This window comes from Panthera leo, chromosome B2, assembly GCF_018350215.1.
Source record: "Panthera leo isolate Ple1 chromosome B2, P.leo_Ple1_pat1.1, whole genome shotgun sequence".
In the NCBI taxonomy this organism is placed as follows: domain Eukaryota; kingdom Metazoa; phylum Chordata; class Mammalia; order Carnivora; family Felidae; genus Panthera; species Panthera leo.
In genome coordinates, this window is record NC_056683.1 from 97,022,216 (window position 1) to 97,035,395 (window position 13,180).

The window sequence follows — 13,180 nt, forward strand, 5'->3', positions numbered from 1 at the left end:
AACATTTTTTGTTTAATCAAATTAGGGCAATCACTTAAGAGAAATTCCTCTTTGGACACACTATCCCATGGCCACTCCATCCACTCATTGTCCATCTTGGGCCATTGGCTTTCCTATGCCAGTTACACACTCTTTAAAAACATTTGAGTGTATGCCATATTGAAAATAATTTATGCTATTCAAATATAGGAAGAAAAAGTGGAAGGTGCTCATTTCAGGTACTCTGGCAAAGATGAGTCGGACGCTGGAGGCAAAGGAATTAGGGTTACCATTTAAGGAGGTGTGACCAGGTAAACATCAATATTTCATTAAAACATGAGTGCCCACTGGGTCACCTACATCTTATTTAGGTTTCGAAATCTCGGTCAGGTACGCAAACCGAAAAATGCTCAGGGGTGGTGACGTGACCGTACGTCACTACCGCGTTCCACGTTCCAATTCCCTGAAAACGTTTTAGGATCCAGTGCCACGGACGTGGGCTGGTTTTGGGCGCAGGATCGCCCTTCTCCCCAAGCCCGTCCCTCCCCTCGCTCTGCTCCGCCCCCGGCGCTGCCGCATTGCATGCTGGGAGTCGTAGTCTGTCTGGCAGCGCCCGGAAGGACGGAAGGGCACCCGAGTCTAGCCTGTCCTCTTGCTACCGGAGGTCGCGTTCTTCCTCTGCTTTCTTTCGTTCTTTCCTGCGTAGCCTTCTGTGAGCACGGCTTGGTTTGTCTGTGCCACCGTTTCTCTTTTGGGTTTCAATAAAGTTTTCCTCTTCCTCCCTTTGTACAGAGCTCAAGATGGCGGCCTCCTGGTCGCCCTTGGTTACACTGCGCTTAGTGCAGAGCCGGCTGAGAGGGAGATGTGTTGGGTGCGGGGCCTGGGCTGCTGCTCTCGCCCCTCCGGCCACCGCCCCTGGAAACACCTTTTGGAAAGGTCAGTGACCGTGCCATGAGTAGCCCGAGCCGACTGCATATGACCGGGGAAGCCTCGGGTCAGTCACCCTCTTATCTCTCCCAGTTGCCTCCTGGTTTCACCTGTTTCGGAGCTAAGGGTCCCTGGAGAGGAGTTTCAGCCTCTCTTGTCTTTGGCTGGCTGCCCATGAAGGAGCCCTGAACACTGAGGAAACTGACCCAGAGCAACTTACATTTTTGAGGTCAGAGGTCAACTCAGAGTTCGTTCCCTTCAGGCTTTCAGAGAGTTAACACCTACCTGGTGAGCCCAGGCGTGGGAGTGCCTGGCTTGAATGGATACAAATGTGGGATTGGGGGCTGAGGACCCTTACACCTGCGCCTTACCTACTCTCCTGGCTGGTGACCCTGGCCTGGATCTAAAAGCCAAACCTCGGACTTCTGAGGGCCCTGCTGGCTCTCAGGATTCCGGGAACACAAATGTGCAAGCTTTCTCAGATGGAGTGATCAATTCTTGTTCTTTTCAAGCCACTAGAGGCCTTAGTGGGGGTATATTTTGTTACCAGCCTTGCTCATTCATTCATTCATTCATTCAAATTGTTACGTGTTCAGGAGTGAATGAACATATACTGTGAGTAACCGACCGAGTCCCAGGAATACTGATTTTGCTGCTTATATTCATATACTCTCATGAAACTATGGGCTACTTAAAAACAAGGACTAAGTGTCTTGTTTCTTCAGCACAGTGTTTAGTACCTGATGGGCAAGATATATTTTCTGAATGAGTGAATGAATGATATTCTTATTGTCTCTTCCATCCACATACCATTTTTTTCTCATCTCCAAGCATCCCTTCTTCTGTGTCTTAATAAATTAACTCTCATTGGCTCATTTAGTTAAAACCTTATCAGTCTTTCATTATTACATCAATAGAGTTGAAATTAATACTAGAACTCTGATTAAGTCACCTCAGGGGTTTTTTTGTTTGTTTTTGTTTTTTTTTTTTGCAGTTTCACATAATCTATTTACTACATAATGAAATATTTTGGTAGCATAAAGGTTGGGTCATAATGTAAACTTTATTGTTTTTATTTTTGGAATAGGTAATAAAAACAAATGATGCAAGAAAGAATATGGTAAAATGTTAAAACTATTCCACCCCTATTGCTTAGCCACTTAATTTTCCTCCGCAGAGGCAACTTCTAATACTAGTTTCTTATGTATTCTTCCAGAGACATTCTGTGTATGTACAAACATATATGCATATAAACATCTGTATTTAAAAAACAAAATAGAAGTGGTAACATATACACACCCCTCGATACCTTTCTTTTTTTTTCATTTAATATATCTTGGAGATCATTACATATCAATTTAGAACTGCCTGATTTTAAATGGTTGAAATAGAATTCTATGGATGTATCATAATTTATGAAAACTAAGATGTAAGGAACATCATCACAATAACATGCAGTATGCTAAGTGCTTTCTACATATATTATCTCATTTAATTCTCATTCTTCTCATGATCCATTTTGGAGATGATGAATCCAGGGTTGCAGAAGTTATATGGCTAGTTAAGTCAAGTAAAGGCTGTATTTGGTTTTATATCTTACAACAAAGGCTTTGCTATGAACCTGTATTCATATATATTTTTTTTAATTAAATCAAGATTTTGTTGTTTTCAGAATTATCATTTGGAATTTCAAAACTTACTGGTAACCAAAGGGTTAATGGGACTAATTACAGCAGCAAGCTAATAAGCACAGCTGCAACTTTTCCTCCAGACCTTTTCCATTTGCCTTCAAATTTCCCTCCTCCTTTGGAGAGGTGGATTTGAGGCTTGCGCCTTCATCTCCTTGTTTGGCTACCTCTCAAGCAAACCCTTCTCTGTCTGCATACTTGATGTCTTGGTGATTGTCTTTGCTGCAAGTTGGGCAACCAAACCTGGGTTCAGTTACACATTTGGCAAGCTAGCCAAGACTTTTTTGCCCGGCCCTGCGTGGTTTGTTGGCCGCCAGCTGGTGATGGGGGCCTCGTGACAGGTTGAAGCAGCTGCCTAGGTGACAGGTTCCTTGCTCTAGGAACTGTCCCTGGGGTCCCACCTACCTGGGTACCTCTGACCTTTGGTGCCTAATTTTCACTCTTGTGGCAAGGAAATGTTTTTTTGGGTTCAGTTTGGACAGATGTCTCTTGGTGACTACTTTGTGTGTGATGGACAGCATGTGAGTTTATTTCTTTCTCCCTTTGGTTCGGCTCTCAGATTTCTTACTCCCATTTGGTTGCCATCAAATAGTGGGTTTTGGTTCTCTTAGCCTCCTTTCTTGTTTAAAAAAAGGCTGACTAGGAAGCCATTTGGTTCAGTCAGTGAAGCTCTGATCTTTAGGGAGGAGCCAGAAACTAGGGAGCCATTTGGTTCAGTCTGTGAAACCCCAACTTTTGGGGAGGAACTGATGTTCACAGAAGTACTCTGGGCTTCATGTGTTTTTTTGTTGCTGTAGATTTTGGTATTTTTGAATAAAACCAGCCACGTTCTAACTGGAAAATGGAAAGTGACAATTTGATCCCCACATGCAACCTTTTGGACTGTATTCTCCAAAATTGGGCAGTCTTTTTTTGCAACACTGTTGGCCACATCCATTAATTGTAATACCATCTTGCAATTAGATTTGTGTTGTAAAAGGGGGATATTTGAAATTGGGCCCTTAAGATTTTGTTTGCATCGTGTGTGTGTCCATGTATGTTGTAAATTTGAGATATTTTCTCTATCTCCAGATGTTATTGCTGAAATTAATTTGTAAAAGAGCTCTATTTAATTGGTTTAAAGGCTAGCACTTATAAGAATTGGGCATTCTAAAAGAAAGATAGAAACTAACCCAGACGTTTTTTAAATTCACATGATCTTGGAAAATATTTCGTATTAAGGCTAATTCAAGGTTATTGGTTTAATAAAAATGGACATGTCTTTAGAGTTATCAGCATTAAATGTAAAACTTTTATTCTGCCTGTCTTTACTTAAAGTCAAATAAATTAATGTTCTCTCCATTGAGAAAAGAAAAAAAAAACATTAGAACTTTGTCTAATGCCTCAAGAAGTTTTATGAGTATTCTAATAAATATAAATAATTTAAATAAATGTAATTAAGACTACTGGAAATGATAAGGGAGACAACTCTATATCTGAGGAAAGTGAGACTGGTTATTTTTTTTAAAGAGGAATTAAAAAAAATTTTTTTAAGTTTATTTTTGAGAGCAAGGGAGAGCACTTGCATGCAAGTAGGGGAGGGGCAGAGAGGGATACAGAGAATCCCTGCTGTCAGTACAGAGCCCAATGTGGGTCTCAAACTCATGAACCTAGATCAAGAGTCAGATGCTTAACTGACTGAGCCACCCAGGCACCCTATTATTATTACTTTTAAATGGTTATTTAATTTGAGTGAGAGAGGGAGAGGGAGAGAGCACGCATGCAAGCATGCCTGCACTGGGGAGGGGCAGAGAGAAAGGGAGGGTGAGAATCCCAAGCAGGCTCCATGCTCAGCACAGAGTCCAATTGGGGCTCAATCCCATGACCCTGAGATCATGACCTGAACAGATATCAAGAGTCAGACGCTTAACTGACTGAACCACCTATGTGCCCAATAGCAGGTAGTTTTTGATATTTGTTAGTATTTGTAGACAGCCCTATAAGTTGGGTTGAAACTTCCATGCCTTTCAGAGAAGTCCTCATCAGAATTTTTCAAAAACACTTTTAAGCAAAATTATTCCTAGTTTTGGATTCTCACTAACAATCCAGAGCAACAATGGAGTGGCATTTGGGGCAAAAATCACACAAGCAGTGTTGAGTGCCTTGGGCATTCAATGGAAATTCTATGCCTCCTGGAGAAGCCAACAGATTGGAAAATAGGAAAAATGAACTTTGGCAAAAATATGCCAAGAAACCAACTTAACTTGGGAAGAAGCCTTGCCAGCTTCTCTGCTTTGAGTAGAGTGGCCCCTAGAAGTAAGCTTGGTTTAAGCCCCTATGAGGTGTTATGTGGAAGACTCTTTCTATACTCATTTCGTGACTTAGGAATTCCTGATGGGGCTCACGTTAGGGAATACTATCAGCTACATTCGCTATGTAAATTCGCGTCCAGGAGGTTGATGTGCCTTTATACCACCTGAATCCTGGAGACTTGGTGTTATTAAAGACCTGGAAGAACAAGCACCTGAGGACCAGCTCCAGCCACCATAGACAGGACCTTAATGAGATGCTGTTGACTACCCATTTTTCAGGGAAACCAAAGGGAATTAAGCCTTGGATCCATCACACTTGAATAATAAAAATCTACAGGTTCCCTATATCTTGTCAGCAAGAAGAACATCAAAAAGAGTCCTGCTTGGACTGGCAAGCCTTTGATGGACCTGAAACTACTTTTTAGGAGAGCTGGTCTGAAGAAATCAGTAAGTACAACAAGCTAGTTGCTTACAACAAATCTCCCTTGAGACCTAGATAAAATATTGTACAAGAACTAATAACCAAAGTACAAAAATCTTGGTAATGCAGGATGTTGGGTTTCAACCTGGAACCAAGGACTATTTCTAGATGACTGCAGAAAGGTTCTATTCCTCTAACCCTGATCTTCACCCCCATCTCAGCAGGAAGTAACTAATAGAGGTCATTGGCCCAATTCTCTTGAGAATGAGGAATGGTCAAAAGACAGTGGGAATTGAAACCAGTAACCAAAGGGTTAATGGGACTAATTGCAATTGCAAACTAACAAGCCCAGACCTCTTCCTTTTCCTTTAAATCTCCCTGACTCTCCTTTGGCGAGGTGGATTTGAGACTTGCCTTCCTGTCCTCTTGTTTAGCTGCATCTGGAATAAACCCTTTCCTTGCTACATACTTGGGATCTCAGTGATGGTCTTTGCTGGGCATCAGGGCAGACGAACTTGGGTTCAGTTATAATACTGCCTCTTATACTCAGAATTTAGCCAGTTTTGGGTGTGGAGATTTAATGAAAATACAGGCAAGGGAGAGGTAAATTTAGTTGTAACTACATACACTCCTTTCCTCTCTTTAAATAAAAAGAAAATTTTAAGTTGAAATGTTTTTCTGTATTTAGAGCACAATTTTAAAATTGGTCTTGTATCCCTCAATCTTGGGAGTGGGTGTTATTTACTGTTTACATTTATATTTATCTCCATTTTTTCATCTTTTCAAGTCTACTCTTTACTGCAGTATAACGTGAGGGAACCATTGGCTTAATGTTAAACAACGGAAGGAAATACATAAAGGAAAGGAATGAGGGGAAAGGAAGAGCATGTTCTTTGTTTTTATGTCTCATCTAAGCTTTCGTGCCAGCCCTGGCTCCAAGATGTTTTGGAAACTGACCTATGAAGACTTGGGGGGTCCTAAAATACTCTTCATCCAAATTGCCTACTTGATTGCTTAACTTAAAATTCCTTAGGAAATACAATATTATGAATTCCATTTTGGGATCTGTGTATTTCCATTTGTTTATTAAAAATTTAAATTGAAATTTGGTATCTTATTGTAATTTAAGTAATATGCTCCATTTTTATTTCACTGCCTGTTTTCTTTTAGGTCTAAGTGTATCTTCATTTAATGTAATGTTTAACATCCAGATAGTTAAGGGGAAACATTTTATTTGAGATTAGAGTGGCCATAGTGTGGGTGAAAAATGCCTCAAATTCAGTTGGAGCCTTGTATTTAGGGTGTGTGTGTTGGGTGAGGGGAAGTGAATGAAATGGGGTCCCAGCCCTTGAATAGCTCATGGTCTTGGAAGGGAGATGAAATTATAATAGCTAACATTTATCAAGCCCTTTCTATGTTCCAGGCCATCACTGGCAGTTTCTTTTTCTCATAATTTAATCTTCACAAAAGCCCTTGTAAAATACTTGTTAACTCTGTTTCATAGATGAATAAACAGGCATGGCTACCCAACTGGGATTTGAACCCAGGTACTTTTTACTCTAGAAGCACAAACTTAACCCTTATCTTCCAGCTCCTTAACATTGGACATTAATAACCCATAATTTCGGTTCATCTTAAGTGTTGTAGGACTACAGAGGGGAAGGCAGCTCTGCTAAGAGAGAGAAGGGGGTTGTAGCACAAGTGTAGAAGTGAGCTGTACATGGCCCTTACTGGTTTATGGGCCCTCAGGGAGAGCAGCTAGAGATGAAGCTGGGAAGGTGGCCTGGCTCTGGTTAAAAGTCCTGTGTAGTGTGTGAAGATGTCTAGGCTCAGTGGGATGCTGATGGAGGTTTCATAAGAAGAAAGGTGATCAGATCAGTTTTAGCATGATTATTCTTATTCCTGCCTGAAAAACAGATCAGGAATGCCTGAGTGGGGAAAATTGGAAGTGCGGTGGTTATTTAGGAGGAAGTTGTGGTTCGGGAGAGAGCTGTTCAGGGCCTGAATTACTGCTGTGGTGAGGTGGAGAGCTGGGCAGCAAGGTGGGGGAAGGGAGGAATTCAGAGGCACTTGCTTGGTAGAATTGCCAGGCTTTGGGGGAGACAAGGAAAGAGAAGGGTTAGGATCAATTCAGATATCCTAGTTTGGGTAATTTGATGGCATCACCATCCATCTAATCAGGGTAATCAAACCAAACAAAAAATAGGGCCAGAGGTATTTTAGGGAGAGATTCCATCTTGGACTTGTTAAATTTGAGGTGGTTATGACATCCTGGGTAAATAAGTTTAATTAGTTCTGGGAAATATGAAGGTCTGAGACTGAGAAAGGAAATACGATATGTCGAGAGCCACGAGAATGTAAGAACTAGCCTGGGAGTATTTGTAGACTGCAAAGGAGAAAATTTTCCTTGAAGGAAAGCTGACACTTTATGAGAAGAACCTGACCTTGTCAGAGAACATTAAGAGAGGTCCTAGGAAAACGAGAAGAGAAGCCAAAGAGGAGAATTTTACTAGGTTTTCTAAAACTGAAAATTGGCATATCTGAAAATTATATTTTATTTAAGCTAGCCTTGGAAATTAAGTTTGTTTCATAAAGGCAAGGTAATATGAGAGTCACGTCTTGTGATTTCTTTTTATTATAGAGTCTTTTTGTATCTCAGTGTTGTATTTTTAGGTGTCTTTATTAAATGATGACTCATATTTACCTTTGGCTCCACAATCTTTTCTTTACTGCATGTATGTATACATGAGATCTCCATTAGGCATTAATATGAGAACAAATGCACCTCAGCCATATGAATTGGTATAATTAATTGGTAGTATATATTAGTGATTAAGAAAATGGGCATTCGACTTTACTACCCAATTAGATGAATACCTTTACGTGAAACTTTGTTTCTTGGATTTTCATTAATATCTATTATTATATTAGAAGAATGTTCATGCCTACTCTTGAGACTGATAACTTTATGATAATGGTTTCTTCCAAATAGTTTTTAAAAAGGATAGCAGAGCCTATTACATAGGCATAGCTGGTGCCCTAGATGTAGTTCTGGGGTGGTAGGAGGGGCAGATGAAACAGGGCGTGTCTAAGAATAGAACTGGTAGAAAGGAATGTAAGAGGTCCAGATATGGGTTATTGAGCTACTCTAGATTAGCATAGCTTTACACCTCAGGAGCTTCATCCTCTTTGTTTAAGAAAATAATATTTAAATGGGGTATAACTATTTTCTTGATTTGTCTTTTTACAAAAAGTACCACAGAAATAATAGGTGTTAAGACTCTGAAACCTGGTAGTTCAGCCTTGGTTGCAGTATAGTGATATATTCCATATATTTGCTGACAAGTGATCTAGCCTCTGCTCGAATATATCTAACACTTGTTTTCCTAGGTCACTCATATTTTTCACTGACCTGTATCTACTATTTGTCCCAATGTCTCTCTTATAAACCTTTTGGATATATCTGTTCTTCCTACTTTGTTATGTCTTCCTTACCTAAGGTCCTTGATTGAGGTCCCCTTTCTGCATCTATTCTGCTGGTAGTACCAGATTCTTTAATCTCCAGAATCTTTTTCATAGGTTTTCTTTCCTGTCCTGCTCATGCTGCCTTATTTCTTTTCTTCATTGAGCCCTTTCTAGGAGTTACTTTTCAACATATTATCTGTTCATATACTTTTTAAAAAAATATTTATTTATTTTGAGAGAGACAGATGGAGCACAAGCTGGGGAGAGGCAGAGAGAGAGAGAGAGACAGAGAGAGAGAGAGAGAGAGAGAGAGAATCCCAAGTAAGCTCTGTGCTGTTAGCATCTATCTATCCATATTCTTCTTTTTTAAAAAAATGTTTGTTTATTTTGAGAGAGAGAGAATGAGAATGAGACGGGGAGAGGCAGACAGAGAGGGAGACAAGGAATCTGAAGCAGGCTCCAGGCTCTGAGCTGTCAGCACAGAACCCAACGCAGGGCTCGAACTCGTGAACTGGGAGATTGTGACCTGAGCCAAAGTCAGATGCTTAACTGACTGAACCATCCAGTTTATCCATAGTGGATAACCACCCAGGCTATCCATAGAGGGCCATGTATCTATTCATATTCTTTCCTGGATGGCAGTTTTCAACAACTTTTAAAGCCTGAATGTGTATTTCTTTTAGAGTAGTTCCTTCATAACTCCATAATGCAACTATATCTTAAATGTAAACTGTGTAGATTGCATTAAAAAATTCTTATATGTATGTGTGAGTGTATAAAATTTAAAGTAAATGAACATAACATAATAGATGTTATTTTTCTTTATCATTTGAAAGAAAATAGATCCCTTAGATCTCATTATTAAATAGTGTGTGAACAGGGTGAATATTAAGGAGTTACTCAGTATGCTAGGCCATGCCTATAATTACTTCAGAATAGCTTTATTCAGATTTTTAGGCGGTATTTTACTGATTTGTTATCATGAAATTTAAAGTACTATTTTTTTCCTTTTGTAAAGTTATACACTGGCACATTAAGATTAACTAGCTTCTAAAGCAAAAGAATGATAACCAGCAAGCATTTAGTTTTAATTTTCATAATTTTTCTATTTAAATCAAAAGCACCCTTTTAAAGCCCCTAAATCAGCCTTTTATAAATAAAGTAAATCATCTTGTGATGCATTCCTTGATGATGGCTTATGTTGTTTTTCTAAAGAAAGAGTTTAATTAAGATTTGATTTTCTTCTATTCTGCACTTTGTTTATTCATCACTGAATCAAACATAGGTCTTTAATGTCGCTGGTAAGTCTTGACTTTTTGGGTCATTGATGACCGTTGCAGTTTTCAACGAAACAGCCGAATATTTATCTTTCAGGTATGATTTAGAACATAATAAAAGAATAAATGGGCTGCCTATGACCTTAGTATGGACTTCTGTCATTGTAGGGGAAAATTTCTGGTCAGTGGCCACTGTTTACAGTTTTTTAAAATCAACACAAATGTACAAATAACTCATGAATAATTGTGAACACAGTATTTGAATGGATGTTTAATAAATATGCATTAAAAATCTAATTACAGTAATGAAGTTTACAGCTGAAATTTTAATCCAGCCCTTTAGAAATATTAAACATGCTTTTCCTGATTGTGCATTTTTCTCACAGCAGTTGGGTAAACATTTTAAACTGGAAATCTAAATTTCTTATATAGTTTTGATTTCATTTAACTAAGCGTGTGTTCTTTTTTGGCAACAAGCTTCTTCCTCTTTGTGAAGAAGTGAAGCTCCTTTTATTTCATAACTGTTACTTTGAAGAATTTTGATCAGTTCTATCTTAGGACTGATGAACATGCGGGATACCAGATGAATAATAAAATGTGACCTGCAAAACTAGATGGTGATTTTGGTTTCATTTGTTGTATGAAGACAGTCATTTAATTGGTATTTCCATTTTCTCATCTGTAGAATGGGATTAATTATCCTAATTCTACCTTCCTTACAGGTCATTTATGAGGCTCAAATAAGTTACTATGTGAGAAAATAATTTTAAAACTGTAAGAACGGTTACATAAATGTGGAGCTATGCTGGGAGTAATTGAAATATTATTAAAATACCAGAGGTGGTAGATTCCAGTCAGTGAACAGAAATGGAATGAATTCAACTCTCTACAGAATTACTGGAATCATTTTAATTTGAGGGGAGGACTCTGTTATAATAACAACGGCAAAGAACCCAGTCTGATTTCAGTGCTTTGAATTCTAGAAAAATGAAGCTTTTTTTTTTTTTTTTTTTTTTAAAGATTGTGGAAGGGGCCTCTGTAGGTAGCCAGGGACAGTTTTTGTTCTCCTGGACTTTACCTTTTCTCTGGATACTCTGAATACCTAAAGGTTCTTTGTCATGATGTTTCAAAGAAACTTGTTGAAGTTTGATTTATAGTATGAAGGTAAAATCTCTTCATTTAGTAAGAAATTGATACTGTTTTCAAAAGTAACTCAACTAGTTGCAAATTATTTTCTGTGAAGAAGATATAAAGGTAATATATTATAGAATCAGAATATTAGAGCTGAAGAAGTCCTCTGGGTCATGTAGTCAAAGGATGTTAGATAGGCGTGTAGTTTCTGCCTTAACTGTTTCTTTCATTTTTGGAGAGCCCTACATGTTAGAAAATTCTTTTTTTTTAAATTTTATTTGTTTATTTTGAGTAATCTCTACACCTGACATGGGGCTTGAACTCACGACCGTGAGATCAAGAGTCGCATGCTCTTCTGACTGAGCAGCCAGGTGCCCATAGAAAATTCTTTAAGTAGACTGAAATTTGAGATTTTCTTTACCTTCTCTCCATTCATCTTGAATCTTTCCCCAAGCACAACCTATACAACTCTAGTCCTGATTGCATATATGACAGTTCTTTAAGCATATCAAGACTGATAATATCGTTACCTTACTCATTTTTTCATTCATTCATCAGATTATTGGGTGCTTCTTTGTCTTGATTCCATTTGACAACTTTTCAAACATTAAAGACTTAGATTTCTTCCATTCATTCATTTATTCCCCAAATATTTCTTGATGCCATCTATATGCTAGACCTAGGATGCTTGGATCTTATTACCGTCTCTTCTCAATGTCAGCCGTCCCTTGTCCTATTGGTCAACTCTTATGAAATGGTTTCTAGATCCCTGGAACAATTTCCCTTCTTGAGATTACAGTCTACTTTCTGAATGTCACTCTATAAATATGGCCCCTGTATCTCAATATATTCCTTCAGATATGTCTGGCTAGAGTACTGTTGTAGGTTACCTTTCCTGTGTCCTGTTACATTCTGTCTCACCTTAACATTCCTAGGGCTGTTAAGACTGATCTCTCCAATTCATATTTGATTACTTTTTTCTTTTTAAAAAATAAATGATATTTAATTACAAAACATAGTATATGTGCATAGTAGAAAATACAGAAAAAAACAACCATTAAGTATACTTAAAAATTAAGTTATTGAGATATAATATTCAGAAAAGTACACAAATAATAAGTGTAAAGCCTATTGAATTTTCATAAAGAGAATAGATCTGAAATAGAAATCTAAATCAAGAAATAGAACATTTATAGAGCCCTAGGCAACTGTTGTAGACCCTCTAAGTCCCTAGCCCTTGACTTGTAATGGTAATCAACATCTTGATATATATATTACTATTGATTTATTTTGCCTGTTTTTGAATTTTATATAAGTAGAATCACAATTCTGGCTTATTTCACTTAAAATTATGTTTGTGAGGTTCTTTGATCTTTTTTACACATAGCAACTGTTAATTCATTTGCTGAATATAACAAGATATTGTATGATTATGTCACAATTTTCTTAAAGGTCTTCTATTTTTTTAATTGCAGTATAGTTGACATACAATGTTATGGTAGTTTCAGGTATACACTATAGTGATTAGACAACTCTATATGTTATGCTATGTTCACCAAAAGTGTAGCTACTATGTGTTACCATACAATGTTATTACAATACCATTGATTATATTTCCTGTTTCTTTCATCTTCATGACTTATATGATCTATAACTGGAAGCCTGTACCTCCCAATCCCCTTCACTCCTTTTGCTCGTCCCCCACCTCCCTCTCCTTTGGAAACCACCAGTTGTGTGTTTATGGGTCTGTTTCTGTTTTTTTTGCTTGTTCATTTGTTTTTTTGGATTCCACACATAAGTGAAATCATATGGTATTTGTATTTCTCTGCCTGGCTTGTTTCACTTAGCGTAATACTCTCAAGGCCCATCTATGTTGTTGCAAATGGTAAGATCTCATTCATTTTTATAGCTGAGTAATATTCCATTGTGTGTGTGTGTGTGTGTGTGTGTGTGTGCGCGCGCACGCGCGTGCATATATATTATATACACCATATCTTTTTT

General features: G+C 38.2%; 1 protein-coding gene across 4 annotated transcripts in view; it reads left to right on the forward strand.

Moving 5' to 3' along the window:
* Positions 1-558: 558 nt before the first annotated feature.
* AFG1L (AFG1 like ATPase) overlaps positions 559-13,180 on the forward strand; it is a 197,396-nt gene continuing 184,774 nt past the window's right edge. For 2 of the 4 annotated variants that reach the window (XM_042939500.1, XM_042939501.1), the window contains exons 1-2: positions 559-643; positions 772-915. In XM_042939500.1, coding sequence (XP_042795434.1) covers positions 562-643; positions 772-915 — 226 coding nt within the window. In that variant the 5' untranslated portion in view covers positions 559-561. Of the gene's footprint in view, positions 644-771; positions 916-5,164; positions 5,333-13,180 lie in introns of those variants that run through there. The other 2 variants (XM_042939502.1, XM_042939503.1) reach the window with 2 other exon arrangements.